The sequence below is a fragment of the Sciurus carolinensis genome, chromosome 15 (genome assembly GCF_902686445.1).
Source record: "Sciurus carolinensis chromosome 15, mSciCar1.2, whole genome shotgun sequence".
NCBI lineage: Eukaryota > Metazoa > Chordata > Mammalia > Rodentia > Sciuridae > Sciurus > Sciurus carolinensis.
In genome coordinates this window covers 51335524-51361537 of record NC_062227.1, presented here as the reverse complement: position 1 = coordinate 51361537, position 26014 = coordinate 51335524, and the positions used below count along the sequence as shown (strand labels likewise).

Here is a 26014-nt window from a genome sequence, read left to right as displayed (position 1 = left end):
TATATCATTCTTACTATGCCCAGGTGGTCTTGAGAGTGCTTTACAAGAAGGAATCTTCTCAGAGCTTTTGTTGCAATATCTCCCTTGATTCCTACCACAGCCTTATGGAGAGGGTACTCCTCCTTAATACTATTGCACAGATGAAAAAGCAGAGTTCTAGGAGCTGTGAAATAGCAGAGTCAGAGTCCAAACCCAGTCTGACTCCAGAGCCTGGTGTTTAAACTCCTCTGGGTAGTGAATTCTGTCATAGTTTCCATATTTTGAAATCACCTGTTTTCTTACATACTAAATGAATCTATTTTAAAAAATTAAGTTGTTTTATATAATCTCTTTCAAGCAGATCAACAATCTCATGTGTTATGCTCTTTCATCCAAGTATATCAATCTGTTTTTATCCTAAATATAAATAGAATAATATCTGAATCATTCTTCAATTAATAATGTTAAATTATAGTATAGGAGTAATCAGTTTGCTATTTGAGAAAAAAATAATCTCTTGAATCATGTTTTAAAAATTTGAAACTTAGATATCTAAGTCTCCCATTATTAGATTTAAGGGACAGGACTTCAGGTGTGAAGAGTAAAGAAAATACCAGATTTGGGCAGTACTCACCACATATGTCTATCTCCACCAGACCCTAAAAACTTGTTGAGGACTCATTTTATACTTTCATCTTGTAACCAAACACAATGAATTCACCAAAATCAGGGAGCACCACCATGATATAAAAGAATAAATAAACTTTCATGAATTGCAGAAATTGTGGAGATGACTTAGAATAACTCTAAAAGTAGTGTCTTTCCAAACAAAGGAAACGTGAGACTTTAGTTGGGGAAATGTAGGGACATTCATACTGGAGAGTTATCAACACTTATGAATGTGGGCATATTCCTGACCATGCTCAGTTCAAGGTCATGCTTCTTCATACATGGCATGATTGAAAAACGGTGGACAGGAACACTTCTGAGGCAATTTAGCATTATAACGGCATTATAATGAGTAAAGTTTATTTCAGTTCACACTGAAGAGGAGTTGGGTGCCTGTGGATGGTTTAAACCTTTCCTTGTGATATTTTTTCCCCTGGAGGTCCTTATCAAAAACAAAGAAACAACTAAAAGCTATATTAGTATTCAGCATCCTCCCACCACTACTCCCAGCTTTTCCCATCAAAAATTAAAATTTCAGAAATGGGTAAGATAAAATTTGTTCATTCTTGTAACTGGCATTGGTACCATCAGATTTTCTGTTATTTGTGGTTTTTTTTTTTTAATACCAGTATTGTGTTCACTCAGTCATAGACAATACATTGTATCTTTTTTCATTTTTAATCTTCAAATATTGAATTTTAAACTTCTACTGAGTCAAGTGGATCCAGAAGGTTTTTCCCCACCAGTTCTTTCTTATCAATCATAGTTGCTCTCTGTTAAATGTATGAACCCTTGGAATACTTTGGGGAGTCACATGGGTAGAACCTTTCTTTAATCTACCATCATGCTGAGGTAGCCTCTAGGAGTCCTCAAAATCTTGATGCATTGGACCCATTTTGTACTTTATTCACAAATAACCTTGGCAGTGCTTGACCTCATGAGGGATTTTACTTATCTTATTAACCCCCCTAAATAGATAGAATTATTATTTCATGAGTTCTTTGATTAGATAAGATTGGGTGATTTCTAATTTTCTCTCAAAGCATTTTTATTTCTGTTGTTTGTAAATCTGTGTCAACTCCCTGAAATATTTTTTCCAGTTCTTATTTAACTCTCTCTTCCAGTTAGTCCAGGTTTCAGCAAATTAGATCCAACCCCGAGATAATGCAGAACAGGAAACTTTGTGGTTACTGGGTAACTAAAGAAGACTTGCAGATGGGTTTGATGTTCTCCAGAGCACATGTCCTGCTTACCTTTGTTTTTCCTACTCACCTCTCAGTCCAGGCATGCCTGTCTACTTATCATATTACCTGCAGATTCAGGATGTTCAACAGGTCTTCATCAACTTAGATGATCTATCTTTGAGGTTCAAGTCACTTACAAACTGATTCTAGAGTTCCTCTAATAATACAGTACTCTCCACATTGGCACTTCACCTGAGCAGAAATATTTTCAAGGACTTTTGCAAATAAAAGTTGTGACCAAATTATTCAGTAACAAAAACTATAGTTACAATTTTTTTACTTTAATTAGTCCCATGAAGATGGGGACAAAATGAGAGCAGGAAAACAACTGACCATCCATGACCACAGTTTCTACCTTCATGGATTCAGTCACCCAGGGATCAAAATATTCAGAAAACGAACAAGCAATGCAAAACAGCAATAAAAGAGTAAAAAATACAAGTAAAAAACAATAAAGTATAACAACTATAACAAAAGCTATGTAAATATTTAATGGATATTATATTTAGTGTCATATGTATTCTAGAGATGATTTGAAGTATACAAGAGGATGCATAGAAGATATAGGTAAAGCAATTTTGAATAACCTAGCAACTGTTCTGCTCTCTCTCTCTCTCTTTCTCTCAAGACCCCAACACCTACAAGAGAATTCCCCAACTGGATCATTCATCCTCCTTAAAAGAATTCACAGGACTTTCAGCAAAGGCAAAAGCAGCAGTTGCTAAGTTGGGAGACAGTTATTTGCTCTAGTATGCCCTTATTCAATTACCCTGATTTCTATACCCTGGAATACTTTTAATTTTTCTATTTGTTACTGATGCTTTTTAAAGTTTCCAAAGACCTCATCAGGACATCTTAAGATCATCTTTTTTCTGCCTTCACCTTTACCCTTCCAGAACTTTTGATGTGCTGTTGCCATTATTTTGTTTCCCAATGGTATTGTAGATTTTAAATAAATAATAGTGAGAGTTCAAGGAGCAAAGGATGGAGAAATTATCCACCCCTTAACAGTAACTTCCAATTTTAAAATATTACTGCAATAGAGATGTTTTCAAGAAAGCATTGCTTGAAATTCTCATATGTACTAGATACAAAAATGCATTTTACAATATGAAGCCTATATGTTCTATGAGGTTAGACTCTATGCTTATATACTTAACATACATTGTTATAGTATATTATATATTAATATATAGTAACATGTAAAACATAAAAACCTATGGTTCTCCAATTTATTGGCAATTCATAAGAACTACTAGCTTCTCCATTTTGAATCATCTCACAAATAATACCATAACAGTAACCAGCACTGACAGTTTAAAATTCAAATTTCCCCTTATCATTCTTCATTATTCCCATATTTTTATGATTTTAATGTTGAAAACCTATCTTTCAGTTAATGCTAGTATGAAATTTAAAAATTATTATATTTTAAATATCTAGATGAAAAGGATTCTAAAATTACCAAACCTATATTTCAGTGTTTCCCTTTTAAAGTTTAAAGCAACTCATTTTGGTCTAAAACCAGAATGAAGCACAATTACATTTGTGTAACTAAATAACTTAGAGTAGTTGCTGTAGGAAATTGCAATAATTTGGAAAGTAATGTTTTTTTTTATACTTTAAACGATTGTTAGTATACAGGTATATATGTCTACAAATTTGATTTAAAAAGTAAGAATAATGTCAGCTGACTTGAGGACAAAACCTCCATGTTTCACTTATGCAAACATATCCTTTAAAAATATAAATTTTAAAATACTTTTTCCTATAAGTTTTGTTAAAAAATTTCTGTTAAGATGAATCTTATAAGTCTTCATAAACTCTTATAAAGTTAGAAACTTGCTTTTTTGGTTTGCTCTAGAATATATACATTCTCCTTAGAATGAGCAGATCGTTTGTTTATATGAAATGACATTTTCCCACTCAGATGGCAACAATATAATTAAAGTTTTTCATATGTTCAAAACATACTGGGCAATATATAAGCATTAAGCACAGTTTAAATGTAGATGTCAACTTCAAGAATCTTTAAAATCTGGTTTGGTGGCACAAATCTAACTTAAATAATAACACAATAAGAAAGATATAATTGCTAATTTTTAGATTCATAAATGATTGAAAGTATTCACAAAAGGATAATAAGGGCTGAGTTTATTATATATAGGTCCATAAAAGAAAAAAGAATATGATTGATTGTGAGGAGTTTTTGTGACTCTGATTAATAAGTGGGAGGGCAGTTATCCATATAATGGAGAAGGAATCTGAAGACTGGCTTAGCTGACCTGGCTGTGTTTTAATTAGCTACTAGAAAATGATGTCACCACTTATTCTGGATCTGAATTTTCCCATCTGCAAAGAAAAAGAGTTGCATCCCATAATCACTAAATTCTCTATTATCTAGAAAAGCTCCAGCATAGAGAACAATGAGCATAAAGGTACAATGGGTGAGGTGACAACTTCTATGATCAATCCTTGCAGAAGTGACCCCACAGGGGAGTGCACATTTAGGATTAACTGGAGACAAACTGCATACGCAGAATGATATCATGGCATACAGGGTCTTAAAATCAGGCAGATGAGTATAGATTTGGTGTGAAAGCAAATGGGTAACCATTGGATCTTGTGGGTAGGAGAGGAGAGCTCCATAATGAACGTGATGCATAAAGAAGTTTAATCAGACTGAGAAATGCATGATGGATTGACCAAAAAAGAGAGATCCTGAGGTTTGAGTGGCCACCTGCAAAGCTTCACCCGAAGATGGAATGTATCCATCACTTCACCATGGGCAGGAAACTTGTATTCTCTTCGTGGCTGTGCTTCCAATATTATGGAAAACAAACAATTACCTGCTCACAAATCACTTTAGTTATTTGTATCCTGAAGGAGGGCTGGCTTCCCAATATACCTCAAAAATTTTAGGATCACCTTGAGGCAAATTATTATAAATATTGCAAAACATGATGATTTGTTTTTTACCTGGGAAAGAACCACGCATGTGCATTTTCTTCCATCCAAATTTTAGAAATATGAATTACATTGTGTAATGGTGAGGGTTTTGTTGGGGGTGTGTGCCATGCGTGTATGTACATGCCTTATATCATTGTATTTCTTTGTTTATAGTAGTAGCTTATCATGCATTCTAAATCAATTAGTGGCTCCAACTTTGTCGTGCGGGTTTTCTTTTTTGTTGCCATTTTCCTGGGACCATCTTTCCAAGTATCACACTGAAGCTGTCTAAAATGCAGTGGATGAAATCCTTTCACAAGTCAGCTATGCTGGCTTCTTCCAAGATGCATTCCTGTAGTTTTTATCAGCAGGAAAACAGCTCCCAGTATGTGTGACCTCCAGGATAAACAGGAGACCAGCTGTGATTAGAAATATCTTTTAGTGGATTTGTACCACCCAGAGGCAGTCATGAAACTTTAAGTCTTTGATGAACAAGTCAAACAGAAGGGGGAAAGGAAAACAGACTTCTATGGCAAAAAAAGTTTGATTCATCCAAAGGCAGTAAGATTTATCTTTCTCTCTTTTTAGAATAAGACAAATGAGCAGAGCTGGAAAATGAAATAAGGAACACTAAATTGCTTTTTAATTAATGTAGATTTCACTGCAATATAACTTAACATAAAAGCTAAACTAGACCTGACCTTACATTTACAGGAATGAGTAAGTAAAAACTTTTAGTTTAAAGATTTGATTCCTTTCATTTTTTATCTTCATCTTCCTGACTCCAAATCTCACTCTCCTTAAAGTGTGTATCATGCAGGGAATGATAACATACTTAAAAACACTGAGCTTAAAGTAAGTAATTAAGTAAATGATAATATAATTATCTGTTGGGCTTTTGGCCAGGCACTGTCCCCAGCGCTTTGGAGAAGATGATACTCAGGTAGTTCAGAGTCTAGTAATGGGAATGAGAGCAAAGCACATATTTACCATTACAGTACAAAGAAAGAGCTATCAGTGCCAGAACCAGGGAAAGTGAAGCACTGAGCATGTTTGGCAACAGAGAGCAAAATTAGAAGACGGCTGTCAAAATCATTTTCATAAAACATCCTTTCAGATAAATTAAATGTAGGGAAAACTCCAGCTCTCGAAAGTGGGAGGTGACATAATCCTTGTCTCCCCAAACTGGTCTAACTGATTGAGTTCATGTCCTTATTCTTGCCTATATAGACAACCAAAAACACTTAACCACTGAGTGTGACTGTCCTTCCTCCTCTCCCACTTAAACTTTCATATTTCCAATAACATATTGATAGTTCACATAGATATCTAGTGTTAAATCTAACTGGACAAGTACAAACCTGTATAGGACACAATACTTTTTAAGCTATTTATTTTCTCAAATTATTTCTGTCATTACTTCTGCCATTTCCCAGCTCCAGAGTTACAAAATATAGAGCCATATTTAATTTAATTCATTGTTTCTTTGGAAGGGTAATGCAGAATTAATGTGTCCCTAATTTCCCACTTAGCATTTCTAGGACTTTGGCTACATCATTTTTTTTTTCATATCTAGCATGGAAGCTAATAATGTAAACCATAGAACTGGAGCCTGTGCATACACCTAAAGTATTACCTAAAACTATTGATTGAATCATTAATAGGATTTTTTCCCCTCCTTTTCTCTTCTTTGCCCCAAGTGGCAGCTTTCAAGTCTTTTCTTCCTTGAAATGTCTGACATATTTCTGTTCTCCCTATTTTCTTCTGTTTTGATCTCTCATTCAGATATTTTTCCTTTCTGTTCCCCCTCTCTCCATGGACCCACACTTTAAAATTCCTGAAAGAGTTTTTACGATTTACTCCCTGCCTTTACATTCTTTCCTTCCATTATTACTCCCACTATTGCCTCACCACTCCTCCACCACCACTGAAATAGGACTGCCTGTTCATCACTGTTCTGATAGAAAGAAAGGAAGAGAGGGAGGAAGAAAGAAAGAAAGAAAGAAGAAAGAAAAAGAAAGAGAGAAAGAAGGAAAGAAAGAAAATCTCCTAAATTTCTGTTTTTCTATCACATCAAGTCCCAAATCTGGTTTCCAGGGCTTTTGATAATCTGATCTCACCGGGCAAGAGGAACATGTCAGCCCGACAGGAGCCAGCCATACCCATGCCTTGTTCTGCAGCCTGGTTTGCCATCTGAAGTGCATACCCTGTCCTGCACTCTCTGCCTCAGTCTTTCCTGACTTCACACCTCACAACTCCTCGAATGTCCACCACTGAGTAGTCCACTATCACTCCCCAGGTCATTGTGCTTCAGAAGTGACAACTTCTCTGAGCAGAATCACCACTGCCATTTCCTCTGCCAAGTGAACCTTCTTTGGAGTCATTCTCACACATGCTCCTAGCTGTCATTTTGTGCTTGTAGCATTGCAATTGGACTGGTTTCATGAACCTGACCCTGTGCTCAGAAGGGCCCTGCAGTTAGCTTATGACTCTGTGGCTCTTCTCGTCTTTAATTCTTAATAATTCTTATTAATTCTTATTGATTTTTAAGCAATGCCCCATATTTTCACTTTGCACTGAGACCCACAAATCGTGTAGCTGGTCCTGAATGGCAACCTTAGTATTTATTTCAAGTTGCATTTAGGTCAGAGCTTTTTCAGGAACTATCTTTATAACAACCTGATTCTGGGTGCCCTTTAACTCCCAATGTTCAATGCCAATATTATAATTAAGGGTCTTTCTAGTTTTTCAGTCACAAAACCAAATGATTTTAGTCATTATTCTCTATCTTAAAACACTATATAATTTTTACTGCAGAAAGAAAAAAAAAACTTCTGTTACTTTACTGGAAACTTGCATCAGTATCAAGTATGACTGTGAAAATGTTTGACAACATTGCATTGAAAATAGACTATGTCTTAGGAAACCCTCCCTACAAATCCCATTGAGGTGACATTGAGGGTGTCCCCTTTATCTCATCTCCATAAAAGAATTTGCCCTCAGCTCTAAGTGCTTAAGAATTTATGTCAAATTAATATGTTGTTATTGATCACATAAGTGATAACAATTGATCATGTTTTCATTGTAGCTTTGGTTGTCTGGAAATTCAAAGTTCAATTAAAGTGAAATTTATCAAATTATATATTTATGTGTATAAGAATATACCTCTATAAAACCCACCACTCTGTATGAACAATATTTACCAATTAAAAATATTTATCACAAAAAATTGTAGATTGAACTTTGTCTTCTCCCTGTATCCTGACTTTGATGTTCTAATATTTTTTGTTGTTTTCCATATTATCTGTTCATATTTTCACTTTATTACAAGTACTCTTTATGCCTTGTCAAATCTTTACATTCCTAACACCTAAATGTAAGTGCTTAATATATATTTTATGAATGTGTTAAGCAGAGGATACATAGTAGTCTATGACATAATATATTCTTAAAATATGTTTTGATTATACAAAGAGATGATAGTAAACTTACTATGGTGGAGAAGGGTATGTTCTCTGAAAACTGTAACATAGAATTAAAAATTGTATTTTGCCTTTTAGACACAATATTTAATCACATATAATCAGCATTTCTAAAAGCTTTTTGTTCATTTTGTTTCAATAGAAAATACTTAACCAATTTGAAGTATCAGTATGAGACTATCTTATTGACTGTAACCTTTTTATTTTGCATAAATTATAGCAAATTTATGAAACCTAGACTTTCATTGTTTATAATATTTTTTATTCTGCCTTCTTTTAAAAAAATGCAAATAAAAAGCAGCAGAAACCATTTTGATTCTTTGGAACTCTCCAATAACTGAACTGGAACCTTGGAAATAGGCCTTATGAGTTTAATTGCCTTGCCATACAAATGCTGAATTTGGACCAGAAAGGTTATTTAATAGTGACAAAACATAATCATTGCAAGTTCAGTTGCATGAAAGTTGAGGAATTCTCTACAACTAATACATTTAAGAAAGAAATACTACATTTTATTCCCTCACCAAACCTTCATTCCCACCCTCCTATAAACTTACCTTTCTTTTGTACCTGTGTGGTTCATTCAGTACTTAATTGCTCTTTATTTACTTTATTCTGTCCTACTTGTGTGTTTTCAACTTGGGCAAGTCATGTTTTTGTTTGCTTACTTGATTGTTTTAATTTTTGTATATCCCATCAATTAGCATGGTGTTAGGTACAACACTGACTGACTTTTTATTTTACTTTTATATATTAGAAGAATAAATGTGGTGTTGTGGTATTGAAAAAATTAAAAGGATAGTCTGACAGTAGAGTTACTGCATTTTGTAAATACTGAAACCTTCATATCTTAGTATCACTAGTTGAATATAAAGAGATGGCCCAGACAGTGTTTTCTACTACCTGCTCAAAATATGCTCTGCTAATCAAGAAACTGGGATGTGAGGTTCATCAAAAATTCTTTATCATTTTCAAAATTGAAAAAATTCTCACACTATTTTAATACAAGAGAGTATATCAAAGAGAAGTGATCAAACCACAGTGTTCTACTCAGAATAGCTTTGAAGATATTTGAAATGCTTATATTTGTAGCATTTTCCAGCATGGGTCTGTTTCATAGATATTTTGCTACTTATGGATAGCAAATGAAATCTAGTAATGTTCCTGAATAATTAACCAACAAGTTTCATTTATAGTAGGAAGCCATTGAAAATGATATTAGCATTCAGAATATGCAGAACATAAAGCATAGGGATCTTTAATTCATGGGTGAATGAAAACGGAAGCAACATGTTGAACATAACATTTCCCTATAAAGTGATTTCCATATCATATATTATTAAGTTGATACATGGCTGCAGAGTTCTGCTCAATTTTTCTAGACCTCTTCAGCCTTCAGTGCCTCTGTAAGTAAAATGCACACATACATATCGTTACGCTGTGTGAAAGTTGATATGGATAAGGTCAGCTATCCAATGAGAAATTGGCCTCTCCAGTCATTGTGATAACTCCATTATATCAGTTTTATAGGTGGAGAGATTTTTCTGTTTGAAAAGAAATGTTAATAATTTTCTGATGAGCATATTTGAAAAATACTGACACATTTATATTTAATGCAGCTTAAAGAGGATTTCATGCTTATTCTCCCAGTGAAAGATTCTGTTCTGCCAGATTTGTACCAGAGATAATAAAAGGCTTAAATTGTATTGTATTTTAAAAATTCATCAAAGTGTTTTCACATCTGTTCTTTCATTTGATTCTTTCTTCAGCCCTGTAAATATGGGTTAAAGATATTCTAATCCCTCTTTGACAAAGGTGGAAATTGAGGATCTGAGATGTTAGGCAATTTGTCAGAAGACACACTCTAATGGGTACCAGACCTAGAAATTATGTACTGTGACTCCCTTTCTAGCTGCTGGGTCATAAAAAAAAAAAAAAAAAAAAAAAAAAAAAAAAAAAACACTTTTGAACATAAACACACTCATATACTCTTGCGTGTAGTTGCAAAGCATAATTAACCAAGCAGCTCTTTGAAAATACAAGTGCTGGAACCACATTACCTAGAGATTCCAACAGACATGGGAGGTAAGGTCTTGGTATATCTGTTTTTAATATGACTTATATGTGGCTTTGAGCCTGGTTAATAAACTGTACTGGATATTTGTTCATTCATCCAATACTGTTCCCTGTGAATTTTGCTTTCATGTACTTTGGTTATCTTCTTAGTAGATTGTTCGTCTTTTTCAAATTTTTTAGTGTCTTTGTTATTGTGTAGTTATACAGAAGTAGTGAGATTTATTGTTCTTTTTATTAAGTCTCATGGAAAGATCTTTCTCTAGACCAATTTTTAAAAAATCCACAGTTAAATGAATAAAAAAAAGAAAGCAAAAACAAATTCCTTTTTTCCTTATAACAAAACAAAATTCATAAGTAGAAGAAATACCTAAGTGTGTAATCAACATGAGAGATCCTCAATGTGAGTGATAGGTAACAAACACAATTCTTTTTTAATCCTAAAATTTGTAAAAGTCAATAAGTTTGCTTAACACAACATTGTTGAGAATGAGAAGAGTCAGTCATTATATAGTATCATTGATATAAAGTCTTTTAGTGAGATTGGTACTAATTCTCCAAAGTAAAATTGTATATTCTCTTTGATCTAGCAATTCTAGTTCTCAGGTGTATGTAAACCCATATATAATGGATGTCAAAGAATAAACATTGCAGCATTGTTTGTAATAGATATAAAAGGAGGCCATCTAAATATCCGTTCATCATAGGGAAGTGACTACATCGATTATGATACAGGCATAAAAGGAATAATGACGCCTCTGTAGAGAAGAGGAAACAATATTTTATACATGGTTGTATGAAAAGATCTATGAGATATATCAGAGCTATTGAACTTTAATTCAGGGTAAAATAAAATTGTACATAATATGTTCCTGTTTGAAAAGATGTAGGTCTGGGTTGTGTCTCATTAGTAGAGTACTTGCCTAGCATGGATGTGATCTCTAGAACTGAAAAAAAAAAAAAAAAAAAAAAAAAGTGTGCGTGTGTTTGTGTGTGTGTGTGTGTGTGTGTGTATGTGTGTATGGCAGGAATATGTTTGTATATACATAGACATTTCTCTAAGAAAAAAAGAAACTAAAAACTGTGATGCATTTGAAAGAAAAAATGAGAGTTTGAAATGGGGAAAAGAATCTAAATAGTATACGCTTTCCTACCATTTGAATATTTTGTTATAGATATTTGTTAATTATTTAAAAACACTAAACAATTAAACATAAAGATATTAATGCATAAAATGGTAGATGGACAGTAGAGCGAATTTTATATCGTAAAACCAAATTCTTCCAGTTATTTTACATTTTTATATTGTTTTAATCACAATAGATACAAATCTATTCACTTTTCCCTGAAGATTAAACATATTTCCATTATTAATTCATTTGACAATGTAATTACCAGTTTGGGAAGTATCAGTTAGCATTTTTAGTCTGTAATTTCCTACTCGTTCTTTATCAAGTACCAGTTTCTGGTACAGGCATGGAATTTCAAAATCAGAGAATGTAAATACTATGAGGTACCTCAGATCTTTCATAATCAAACTTTGTTTTGGGGATGATGAAACTGAGGTCCAGTAAGATTTCTTTTCTTCTATGTCTTGACATTTCATTCACACGATGGAATTTAAGATTGAGTTAAAGTAAATTTACTGCAAAGTAAATTGATACACTGAGAGTGAGAGAAGATAAATTATTTTAACCAGCTCTAGCTTTAGTTGACTGTCATTGGACGCATATCCTCTCCTCTCTGGATTTTAGTTCTTGCAACTTTGAAATGATTGGTTGAACCCAAAGATACTGTTTAGAACTTTTCCATATGTATTGAACATGATTTAAGAGACTCACAAACTAACTCAGGACCTTGTTAACCGTACCACTGTTTCGCACTTGTAATCAAGTGCCCCAATTTCCCAAAGTTCCTGAATCTATTTAAACATTCTCACTTTTCAAATCATGTTAAGTCAAATTAACAAGGGTTTAAACAATTAGTATGAATAGACCATTTAATAGTTCTTGTAAATATATTGCTAGGTGAAAATTCCTACCTTCCGAGTCTTAAAATATGAGTGAAGTCCACCTAAAATTTCCATCCTCTGATGGCTTGCAGCACTAATTGACCATGTTACAATAATTTCTTGTGTTCTTCTATTGTTTCATGTGGTTTGTCCCACAGCCTGAGTTGAAATTTTATATTTCCCATTGGATTTATATAACTACTGCTTGTAGTTTTAACAGAAGCACAAACACAAATTTCAAACTTAAAGGAACATTCCAGATTGCAATTTAAAATATCACACTTCCTGATGCAGAGAAGTAGTAATATAGATAGATGAGACATTAAAGGCTTATACAGCAGTGGGTTAATTGGGGCATTGGTACCATCTTGAAACAGAATGTCTCTGTTATCCATGAGACAAATCTAAGAACGTTCAAATATATAACTAGGTCTGGGAAATAGCTAGGATTATCAGTGTCTTACTCTAGTTTTTCCTTGTATTTTTGAGGAGAAAATCAATTTGCTTCCCTACGTCCTTTGGAGGATTAGGGCAGATTAACAATACAAACCAAATTTTAATTTTAAAGTGAAGTCAATTTCTTTAGATCGTATTTTTTTCTTTAATAGTTGATGGGGGAAAATGATTAAGGATGGATTGATAAAATGCTTAAATATGTAATGTAAACAATATCTAGTTTAGGTTAAAATCATTTTAATGTGTGGGAAAATCAAATTTATATTTTTTGTAAAGTGAGGTCATTAAAAATATGAAAAATATATCATCTATATGTAATTCCTGTGAGTCAATGAGTGAAATTCACCATTTACCATATCCTTCTGAGTTCTCTTAAAAAACCCTTCTCTGATTAAATATCAAGACTTTCAATAGTTTAAAATGGTCACATTCCATGATACATTTAGACTTAATATTCTTTCTTGTCATCCACAATTCATAAAGAATTTTTTTTTTTCTTTTCCTGCAGGCAGAATTTACAGCCATGCGGGAGCAGTATATGCGAGGCGGAGAGGGTTTCATCATCTGTTACTCTGTTACTGACCGCCAATCATTCCAGGAGGCTGCCAAGTTTAAAGAGCTCATTTTTCAGGTCCGCCACACCTATGAAATTCCCCTGGTGTTGGTGGGTAACAAAATTGACCTGGAACAGTTCCGCCAGGTTAGTGCCAATTTTATGTTCGCTTCTGTCTTTTTCTCAGAAGATACATAGTATTCAGTATGACTGCTTTCCAAGGTTGACACTGAGAATTGAAAGAAATGATGCACATGATTTTTCTAAGAAGTCTAAGTGGTCCTGTGGTTGACTGTGTTGGCTACTGCAATATAATACATCTTACATGATATTTTACTGCAGGTCATTACAACTCCTCTATACTTTTGGATCTGGACTGGTTCTGTGATTTGTTTTGAGCCGTAGTGTGTAAAGGTGACTCTATACTTCGGAAGTTGGAATTTAAGGCTTCTGCAGCTTCTGCCTTTCCCATTTGTGATATTCATCTTTGAGTTCCAGGCAGTGTAAAAAAAACCCAAACTATGTAGAAATAGTCATGTGGACAAAATGAGATGCAGGCTCACAACTGTCCCTGCCAAGATACACACATCTGGGCAAAGCCATTTTGCATGTCTCAACACCAGACACCTTATAAGGTACTCAAACCAATTCACATGGAATAGAAAAGTCTCCCAGTTGAGTCCTTGTCTGGATTTCTGAACTATAATATCAATGGCAAATAAAATCAAATTGTTTAAGCCATTATTTTTTGGAGTAAGTTTTCATGCAGCAGTATGTAAACCTTTCTTTCTTCCAGAATCAGAACAAACCACTATTTCTCAGGTTGATTCAGAAATTATTATCATATGACATAAATGTCCTTTGAGCTACCTTTAATACTTCAGCCATCCTATTTCAGGGACCAAGAAAATTACCTTACTTTTCCATTGCTATAACTTGTTTTGTCTAAAGCAACATTGCTGAAAACTTGCATGCAAATGAAATTTTGGTAAATCTAATTGTCTAAATTGAGTTGCTTCATCTTTATTTGCATTGACCTTAATTTGAAGTGGTTTTATAGAGTTTATGTTATTTCAATTGATGATTAATTTAATCCACTTAAAGCAGCCTGTTCGTAAGATCTTTTGCTAAGGTAGGAATTTTTACCAAAGCAAATTGAATTTTCTCTTATTTTGAGAGTTCTATGAATTTGAATTTTCATATCCAGTGCATATTAAGTCTTCTTAAAGTGAAAAGATCTCCCATAAAGTCAGATTTTATAAAGTTATACTTAATACAGAAACGTTATTATTTGGTACAATTCATTTTCATGGTGACATTTTTTGTATAGTTTACTTGAGAGTCTAAGGATCTTAAAAGTGGCAACTAACTTGATGTAAAAGCTATAATATTAGTTTGTGTCCTGTACACTGTTATGTTTCCTTTTTCATTTCCCTTCCTCCAAAGATATGTTTGGTATGATACCCTTGTATTTCTGTGGGTAAGAATTCAGGCTCATCGCAACAGTTAAATATGAGTCTATTCTCAGATATTTTGCAGAAAAGAGGGAGATATAGGTCTAGTGCCTGGACCTTTCAGATACTCTTCCAAAGCTTAGGAATGCCTTATTCTTCTTAGAGATTCTAGGGACAAGTATGATGAGCATCCTAACAAGTGTACCATCAGTGTTCCCATGAACACCTTTATTGCACTACTAAGAATTTCTGGAGAATGAAAACCTCTGATTGGGCATCATTTGTGAATGCCAGAAGGTAGTGAGTGTGGGAACATTAAGAAAACTCTTTCAGTTCAGGTTCTCACAAGATCGATGGCTCTCTATGATTCCAAAAACTGGTGAAATTAGCTTTCTGTGCACTCTGTAGGTCCTGCTTTCCTGCTTTCCTAGACTCAGAGGTGACCCTTAGGACTTAACAAAGGATGTGCAACAGGACCTCACTCCCAGCCTGCATAATTAGCTACTCCTTTCTGATTAGCAGTGAAGTGAATCACAAGCATCACAAATGTCACTGAAACAAATATTTTAGAAAAGTATTAATTTTGCAGGTTTGACAGACTTTTCCTTTTAGATAAAAGCCAGTAAACATGAATAGTCACAGAAAGTGCAAAAACCATGAAAACAAATTACAATCTTTGTAAAAATGCCCATGTACCCATGTCACCAATAAATGAAGTGTTGATGTATAAATTTGGTTTCTGGCTGTGGTGCTTCTGATGGAAATAATTATTCCTAAAATTGCACAGTGGTCTTTCCTTGCAAAATGATTTCAATTCACACTTTATTTTAATCTTATAAATGCCCTGTGTAGTTGTAAGGCAAGCATTTGAAGAATAAGGATGTAAGAAAACAGTGAATATATTGATAGAAATTGACTTTCCTAAACTATTGCAATTAGTGATAAAATTAAAGGTAAAACACAGACCATATGTATTCTTTTTACATGAGTATTTAAAACACTAAGTCTGGTTCAACTGAAAAAAAAATGACAATGTTGACATTAAGAACTTTTATAGCTTAAAGAAGTCCTGTGAGGCTTCCTAAAGTAAGAGAGCTAAACCTCAAAGTTGTGGAAGGAAACCACACTGCAGCTTGCATTTAATAGGGAGAGTCAGAGAACAGGATTCTCATTAGGCAACTCTTCTCGGTCTACATATGAAAGGAAAGAGCCCCAGTGTCTAAAGCTGCTTCTTTTCATATTTGGTAAGGCAGGTTCCTGTACCTTTAATGAATTTGATGAAGTTCATGGTCTTTCCAGCAAAAAGTAAAATTACAAAGCAAAGAAGCAATGGGTATTAATGCCTTTTATCGTATTCACCTCAAGTTAAAATTTGTAAAGACTGTTTAAAAGCTAATATTTTGTCCAGAAGTAGTATTCATTTTGATACTGATGATGCCTGTGATGTATTTGTAAAACTGTGACAGGCAAGTTACACATATTATTTTATTTAATCCTCACCACAATCATTGTGGGTTTCCTACATGGTGCCAATTCATCTGTGAGTCAACTGAAGCTTTTGTACACTAAGGAACTTGGAGGTCTCACAAAGACGATTGTGTCACCATGTTCACACAGCATGTTAGAATTCAGAAATGAAATGCAAGTATTCTGATTCAGATTCTCACAGTGCTTTACCATGGATCTTACACCTATTATTTTATCATGAATTATAGCTTTTGTATCAGTTTCAGAATCTTAGCATGTTCCTTAGAGATTGGAGCATAAATAATAGCTTGTTAATGGCAAGTAGTAGTGAGGAGGATGAGAATGATAAGTCCCTGGGTATGGAGTGGGTAGCTCCAGGTTCTGGACAAGTCAGGGAAGTTGAGAAGAAGGGTGTGAAGAAAAATGAGAGAAAAGAAATGAAAATGAGATTCAAAACTTCTAAAAGGGCCAGGCATGGTGGTGCACCCCATTAATCCCAGCTACCTGGAAAGCTGAGGCAAGAGGATTTCAAGTTCAAGACCAGTCTTGGCAATTTAATGAGATCCTGTCACAAATAAGGATTGAGGATGTAGCTCATTGGTACCTAGAGTGCCCCTTGGTTCAATTCCCAGTTCCAAAAAAAAAAAAAAAAAAACAAAAGAAAAAATACCTTGTGATAAGCATTGCTTTCTAATCAGCTGAAAAATTTTGTCCAGAGTCCATCCAGAGTATTCTAAAGTCATTTAAAATTCCCAGACAACATTAGGTTCCTAAGCTTCCATTATCTTTGTCCCTATTTAGCTTGCATTCAGACATTACACAGGAGAGCACAAGAGGATGATCCTTATTTTTGCAAAACCCTGACCACCTGTGCATACTGCAAATGCTTTCTAAATGGAATGAGTTTCAGCAATTTGCGAGTTAGATTAGAAAAGTTTACATTAGTAGCAGATCACAAACTGTTTTATCCTAAAGCCAGACCATGACAAAACCTTCAGTCCTAAAAGTCTAATTGCAGATTACAACTCAGCTGGAGACCTTGAGACTCTACTTTCCTTATTTACTAAGTGCTGAATTTGGATCATCAAAGACTATTTATTCTTTAGTAACATGGCTAATGAAAATTATTTTATTTTTTTACTAAGAGGAGCATTCATATCTATAAGGATTAGGAATTCCTGTATTAAGAAAAAAATATTTATGTAGAGTTGTATTCAAGCATCTGCTTGTATTTGCAGAAGTGTGACAGCTTTGGAATAAAATAAAGACATGAGGAACCCATTCCTTATTCTCAAGAACTTTCTCATCAGGAGCTATGCAACAAGAAATAGGCAGAAAACTTGTTAAGCAAAGGAAGTAAGTGCCAAACAATATGATACCATCTGTAAGAGCAGTAGTTTTTGACAAGGAGCCCACAGCTGCGAAAGATCTATGTGGGCACATATTTGAGGAAGACACTGAAAGGACAAATATCCTGACTATATAGAAGGGATCAGGTAAATAGGGACTGACAGTTATTTTAGGAAAATTGGAAAGAATAAGCCTAGAAAGGAAGAACTAAATCTTGAGGCTTACAAGTATACACAAACATGGTGAGTTCTTGGTGGTGAGTTGAGGAAATAATTCTGACTAGTAAACATATATCAAGCATGCCCCCAGTGATTTCATAGACAATGCCTATCTCAAAGACACTTTTTATCAAAGACAAAACAAATATATAACAAAGTGCATTTGATATGCTGAAGTGAAATAATTAATTGCAAATCATAATCAAACTTAAAAAATAAAAGAGTAGCACTTCATTATCTTTCATTATCAGTACATTAGATAATTCACATAAACACATTTTCCAAATAATGAGGGTTTATTTTTTGAAAGGAAAAGAGAGGTCTGTCAATTTACTCATTATTATCAGAATAGACACTCAAATTCAACTACCAAATATTTATCTCTAGTTATTCTTTCAATATCATTTCTTTTTTATTTTATCTCATTTAATTGAATAAATGTGAATCTGTTAATTCCAACTGAGTTGGAGAACAAAACTTAGAGTTTTACTTAACTTATTCAAACTGATGGGGTTTAGAACTAAAATTTGAACTCAAACCAGTTTTCTCACATACACACACATACATATGCATAAACACACATGTATATATGATCATATGTATATGTACATATATATATATATACACATCTGTGTGGTTGGCATTATATATAACCATATGTAATAACAGTTATATATGTATTTCCCAGTTAATTTATTTACTAACTGTTAAACAATCATCCAGTGGATAAGAAACAGACACTCTTTTAGACCCTGGTTGCACAGGAGTAAATATGACAGATAATATCTGTATCTTTGATAATCTGAAATTACAGTAGAGGACACAGAATATGAGCAATTTGAATAAATGTATATATATACCAGCTGCACAATACAAAAATGCTCTGATTAATTCTATTACATATATATATATATATATATATATATGCATAAACACACATGTATATATGATCATATGTATATGTACATATATATATATATACACATCTGTGTGGTTGGCATTATATATAACCATATGTAATAACAGTTATATATGTATTTCCCAGTTAATTTATTTACTAACTGTTAAAAACATGTATGCATGAACACACACACACACACACACACACACACACACACACATACACATGCAAAATTTCCAGGATTGAAAAGAGGAAGAAAGAAAAAGTGGGGAAAGGTAGAGGAGGGTGGTGTGAATGAGAAAACTATCTCTGATAGGGTACTCAGGAAGACCTCTCTAAGAAGATGTCATTGAGCAGAAAACTGTAGTTCAAGGAAGACTGGTGGGAAGAGCATTCCAGATAGATGGAACAGCATTTGTCAATTCTTCGTGGTGCAGTTTAGATCAGCATGTTTGAAAGCCAGCATGGAGAATGCAGGGTCAGATTATATAGGGCCTTAAAAGATTCTTGGTAAGGAGTGTGTATGTTTTTAAGTGATAAAAACTTTAAAACATTTGAGCTGAGTTATGATGTGAATTGTTTTCATTGAGTCAGTTTAGCTGTTGGGTGTGGCCACAGTGAAGCACGAAGAACAATTAGGATAATAGGTCAACAAGATTAGCAATGATGGTTGCTTGAGTATATTTGTGAATTCCACACTCACACAGCATGCTGACAGGAAGGCAGGTAACAAAACTGCAGTGATGTGTGGAGATGTATCATGTAGGAACAAAAACTGGACAGTCTTCAGTGGTATCTGAGATCATCAATGCATTGTTATACTGTACATTGCATGTCCCTTATGAATTTCTAAGACATGATTAAGAAATATACTCAGCATATCTACATTATAGAAAATTAAAGAGAATATGGCCCAAGGAACCAGAGAGCCCTGAGTTTTCATTTTTAATTAGTAATTACCATGTCCTTGGAAAACTCAGCAAGCAACATCCATATTCTTCAGAACAGTTCTTCTCTCCAAGAACAGGGTTAGGAGAATGTAATCAGTAGACAGTTTCCAGCTGTCAATAGCTTCTGGGTCAGATGGGGTTATATAAAATCTCCTTTGCCTGAGATCACCCCTTCCTGGGGATCTACATTTCTAGAGAAGTATAGTATAAATTTCCATACACTTCAGCTTACGTGGGACACTCTGATAGTCAAATCTTGCTTTTGCCCTACCCTTCTCACAACTGGTTTGGCAATGATAATTGGTGTTATGGTTTCAATGTGAGGTATCCCCCAAAAGCTCACATTTGAAATGATGCAAGAAGGTTCTAAGAAGAAATGATTCAGCTGTGAAAGCCAAACCCAATCAGTAAATTAATTCCCTAATGGGGATTAACTAAGTGGTAACTAAAGGTTGGCAGGGTGTGACTGGAGGAGGTGGGACATAGGGGCCATGGCTTTGGGGTATATATTTTGTATCTGGTGAGTGAAGTCTCTCTCTCTCTCTCTGCTTCCTGATCATATGAGCTGTTTCCCTCTGCCACACTATTCTGCCATGATATCCAACCTCATCTCTAGCCCCGAGGAATGGAGTCTGCTGTCTATAGATTGAGATCTCTGAAACTGTGAGCCCCTAAATAAACCTTTCCTCCTCTATAGGTGTTCTGGTTGGGTCTTTTAGTTGCAGCAGCGAAAAAGCTGACTACAACTGAAATTGGTAAGGAGAGTGGGGCTGCTACTATCACTAACCTGACCATATGGTTCAGAAGCTTTTGGAGCATTTTGGAATTGGTCAGAGGAATTTTGAGATGTTTATCAGTGCAAACTGGAAATGCTTTAGATTGTGGTAAGCTAAGCTTAATGACCAATTCTGTTAGGAGCTCAGAATACCAAAATGCAAATAATGAAGACTGAAAATATTGAAGATAGGGCTCAAGAAGAAAAGGAGGACAGTATAGGAATTTGGAGTAGAGACCATTCATTATATGTTGTAGCTGAGAAGTTCTCTGCATTTTGCCCACGTCATGAGACTTTCCGTGAAGCTGATTATAAAAGCAATGAACTTCTTAATCTGGCAGAAGAAATTTCTAGGCAGTGACATGGATATTGCTGGCAGCTTTTAGCCAAATTTATTGTGATATTCAGGAGCAGAAAACAGAGCTTGACAGGGAGGAGTAAAACTGGACTTAAGGAAGTTGCAGTTGTTAAAAACATTATTACCATTAAAGAAATGCTAAAGACTTTTCCCACGGATAATAAGAAAGATGACTTGAGGGTATCCCAGGAACTGGCAGGAACACACCCATCTCAGGCACAAGGGAGTAAAAGTGAAAATTCTCTTGAGAAGAGACTAGTTGGTAATCCTTCTTGCACAAAGGGATCTATAAAGTTTTTTCAGAAGTTTTTTCAAGTGCTCAGCCACCCAGTCCCTGAGAGGCTGCAACAACAAGGGTCCCTGGAGGCTTGGCTACTGCTGAAGATGGCTGCAAACCTTGGCAGCAACCATGTGGTGCTGGTTCTGCAGGAATATAGGATGTTGGAATTAGGGGGTCATGGAGGCTTCCACTAAGATTTCAAAGGAAGACCTTGGAAACCAGGCACAGTATAGCAGGGTCAGAGTTCCTGGAGGCATTCCCTGAGAAGTCAAAATGTGGAGATGTGAGGAAGAAGCCAAAGCTGCAGTGGAGATCCCCAAGATAAAGAAATGCCAATAATGTGGGACATCATCCTAGTAAAGCTGCAGGAAATGAGCAGACAAACCAAAAGAAAGGTCACTTGGACTGCAATAGATAAGACCACAGGGGTGGAAGTTACACAAGCCCTATAGAGAGGACATCATGCCATGTGTTCCAGATGCCGGACACAGAACTATAGGACCTATTTGTCCAGTTGTATTCCAGTCTTGCTTTGGTCCTATCCCTTCTTTCTATGCTTCTATTTTTGTAAATGGAAATGCTTACTCATACCATTATATATTGGATACTTGTAAATTGCTTTTAATTTTACAGAAGCTCACAATGTGAGATTGCCTTGAGCCTCAGATAAGACTTTGGACTTGAACTTTGAGAAATCTCAGAACTGTTGAGAGTTTGGGGACTCTTGGGAATGGACTAAATATATTTTGTATCATCAGATGAGTGTTAGCTTTTGGGGGACAGAAGTGGAATGTTCTGGTTTGCATGTGAGGTATCCCCTGAAAGCTTATGTGTGAGACAGTGCAAGAAGGCTCAGAGAAGAAATGATTGGGTTGTGAATGTCTTAACCCAATCAGTGAATTAATCCCCTGATAGGAACTGAATAGTAACTAAAGGCTGGTAGGGTGTGGTGGGAGGAGGTGGGGCATTGGGGGTGTAGCTTTGGGGTATATATTTTGTATCTCACCAGTGGAGTATCTCTCTCTCTACTTCCTGATCATGTGAGCTGTTTCCCTCTACCAAACTATTCTGCCATGATGACCTGCCTGACTTGAGCCCTAAAGAATGGAGTCTGCTGTCTATAGATTGAGACCTCTGAAATTGTGAGCCCCTAAATAAAACTTTCGTCCTCTACAGTTATTCTGGTCAGGTCTTATGGTCACAGCAGTGAAAAAGCTGATGAAAACAGTTGGGCTGGCATTAATGTTCTACTTTCCCCTCTGTTCACTTACCCTTCTGAGATTCTGTTCTCAGGTGAGTGCAGTGAGATAATATCAGTTGATTAGTGCCTGGCACAGAGCAGGGACTCAATAGATATTAGGTGTCCCCATTTTCATCCCTCACTGGGTGCTATCGTTTGAGTCTGCCATGTCCCCCAAAAGCTCACAAGTTGCAAGTTTGGTCTCCAGTCTATGGCACTTTTGGTGAAATCCTTAGCAATGGGGCCTCATGGAAGGAGGTAAGGTCAATGGAGTCATGGCCTTGAAGGGAATATTTAGAACCTGGGGATTGCTTCCCCTCTCTTTGCTTTCCAACTGCTTTAATGTAAGCAGACCTCCTTTACCACACATCCCACCATGAAATATTGTACTATTACAGGCCCAAAGCAAAAGGGCCTATCTAGTAACTATCTACCAAAATCTCTAAAACCACCTCATCATAAGCTAATTATGTCAGGTATTTTTTACAGTAACGGGAAATTGACTAACACACCTGGATTATTGTAAAAGTCCTTGGATTATTGTCACACTTCTAATCTACTCTTTCAAAAGTTATAAAATGGCTAGCCAGAGCTGTAAGAATTTTGTAAAATGTAAGAGTTATTAAACTTGGGGGAAGCTGAGAGAGTTTTTGATAACCAAATTATACAGCATTCAGGGTATGAAGTTTGAAAATTCATGTTGAAACTTTTTTTTAATTTTTTACCTGTGAAACAAAGAATAGCAATTCTATGAAAGAGTAGCACAGTTAAATTTTGTTATTGAATTTTTATTTTCTAATATACTAAAAGAATATTTTCTCTATGATTTCAGTCCTTTGAAATTTGTGAAGTGGTGATTTACAGTATTTCATATTTTAAGTTTTGGTAAATGTTCCATGTATATTTGATAAGAAAGTATTCCTTTGGTTTCATCATTACACGTGCACAAATTGGCAGTTACTTTGTTTTGACAATTTGAAGATCACATTCCAATACTTCTGGTAGTTATTTTCTTTCATGGAAAGTCAGTTTACATCTAATGACATTTTGCAGGTAATCTTCTTCACATTACTTACATCATAGCTCCCCACCCCAGTATTTTTTAAAATTTTCTTCTTGTCTATGTTTTCCACAAGTTTAATCTGATACCCCTATGTGTCTCTCTCACTCTTTTCTCTGTTACTCATGGGTTTAAGTAAAACTGAGAAATCTGAAAATGACAAAGAGTACTTAAATAAGATTACTGACCATTCCAGAAAAGCTAGGCTCATTTTTAAATGTGTTGAAATACTTATCTGGAATGAGACCTGCAGTTCTTAAAATGTGGTCCCAAAACCAGGAGAATCATTGTTCCCTGTGAACTTTGTTAGAAAATACAAATTCTCTGAGACTATCCTAGTCTTATACCTGGGGATATGGCACAGATATATATTTGAAAAAATTTTCTAAATGACTTTGGAGCATGCTAAACATCAGAGAATCACAGTCCTAGCATATAAGTGGAAGGACATGTAGAATGCTTTTATCATTTTGTCACTACCAGGGACAGCCTAAAATCTCCAAATACTAAATGAAATATTTGAACCCTAAAAGGGAAAAAAGAATACACACACACATAAAGTATAAAAATATTTTAACATGAAGTTAATTGATGCTTATATTAAAACAAAGGTTATAAAAATATTAGACTCAATCCAGTTTTCTAACTAAATTTTTCATTTAAACATCTAAATTTTGCTGTGAATATTGTGAACCTACAGTTAAGTAGCCTTTGAGTTTCCTGTTTCATTGGAACAGAGACTGTGTCTACTCAGATTGAGGTGATGTAACTGTTTGCTTCTCTTCCTTGTGTTACACTGAATTGTTTGGTTTGCATGGATCATTGACTACATTTGTAAAATTGACAGGTCAGTGAAATCTTGTGGAAATAAGCTTGTTTCTTTTTAAGGAAAAGAAGAAAGAGAAGCTACTTGGGTAATCAGATTGGTTCCTTGATGTGAAGTCAAAGATTATAAAAATATTGCTCTGAATTGATTTCTCACAGTTTTTTAAACCAATCATTTAAAATAGCCATCCAAAAGGAAGTAATTGTAATGGGTGGAGTTTAAATTTTGTATTGTCCTGTCCCGGATTTTGCTTTTTCTTGCTCTTTCCCAGGTATCCTGACCTGGTCAAATCCTAATGTTTATATTTTCCTCAATGCTCACCAATCAGACTTCTGGCTATACCCAGTAATTGTGTGTGTGTGTGTGTGTGTGTGTGTGTGTGTATGTGTGTGTGCGTGTGTGTGTGTGTGTGTGTTTAGTTTTATAGGTTTATGTATGTTTATAGGTATATTAGGGACTTTGGTAATCTTATAAATGCAAAAGAATGATGTTTATTGGTTAAATCACAAACACTCTGAAAAGGGTCATTTGCTGTTTGTATGTTGCACACCTTAAAAAATTTATTCAACCTCCTATTTAGGAAATTACATAACTCATTAAAAATTATTTTGAAATAATTTAGATAAACAAGCAGTTTTAGACAACTATGTGGAGAAGTCCCATGAACACCTCTCTTAGTACCTCAATGCTAACATTATATGTGACTACAGAATTTTATCAAATACAAAAACTGGCATTGGGTCAATCCAAAAATTTCTCCAAATTTCACCAGTTACTTTTGTACACATCTCTATGTGTGTATATGTATAATTCAGTGCAATTCTATCAAGTGTATCTTATGTAAGCTCTGCCACAATCAATATGCTCAACTGTACTTTTAGCACAGAAACTTATGTTTCTTCTAACACATCCATCCTCCCTCCCTGAGTCCCTAACCTCCAGCAATCACTAATCCACTAACTCATTTACCATTTCTAATGTTATCATTTATTATTTTTTGATTATCAAAGAAATGAAATAAATTAGCATGCATCCTTTTGAGATTGGCTTTTTTAACTCAGCTTTATTTCTTGAGGAGCCTCTTAAGTTTTGTGTTTAACAGGCTGTGTTTATTTTTACTATTGAATGCTGCTTTTATTATTGAATGTTGGATGTGCCCAGCTTGTTCACCCATTTATGCTTTCATTTTGATTACTTATTATTTCTAATTTGTTGGAGTTTAATTTGCTATTCTGTTTCTGAATGCTTAAAATAGGTGCTTAGCACATTAATTTTATCCATTTTTTTCTTTTCTAGTTCATGCACTTAAAGATAAAATTAGTTCATGCACTAAAGAAGATTTTAATTGTACACCTTTATTCTGAAGTTCTATATATTTTTATAATTTAATTCAAAATATTTTGTGATTTCAATTATGATTTCTTCTTGTATTCATTTAAATTTCAAATATGTGTTTCTTAACTTCTGACCATATGGGAAATTGCTAGTTATCAAATTCCTTATTTTTTTTTATTTTTATTTTTTCTTGGTACCAGGGATTGAACTCAGGGGCACTTGACTACTGAACCATATCCCCAGTCCTATTTTGTATTTTATTTAGAGACAGGGTCTCACTGAGTTGCTTAGCGCCTCAATTTGCTGAGACTGACTTCAAACTTGAGATCCTCCTGTCAGCCTCCAGAGCTGCTGGGACTACAGGTGTGTCACTGTGCCTGGCTA

The 26014-nt window shown here is 34.7% G+C and overlaps 1 protein-coding gene across 2 annotated transcripts in view; it reads left to right on the top strand.

Annotated features, from left to right (window-relative positions):
- Rit2 (Ras like without CAAX 2) overlaps positions 1–26014 on the top strand; it is a 337785-nt gene that overhangs the window by 153203 nt on the left and 158568 nt on the right. For both annotated transcript variants that reach the window (XM_047526662.1, XM_047526661.1), the window contains one exon: positions 13372–13563. In XM_047526662.1, the coding sequence (XP_047382618.1) occupies positions 13372–13563 (192 nt within the window). The remainder of the gene's footprint in view (positions 1–13371; positions 13564–26014) is intronic.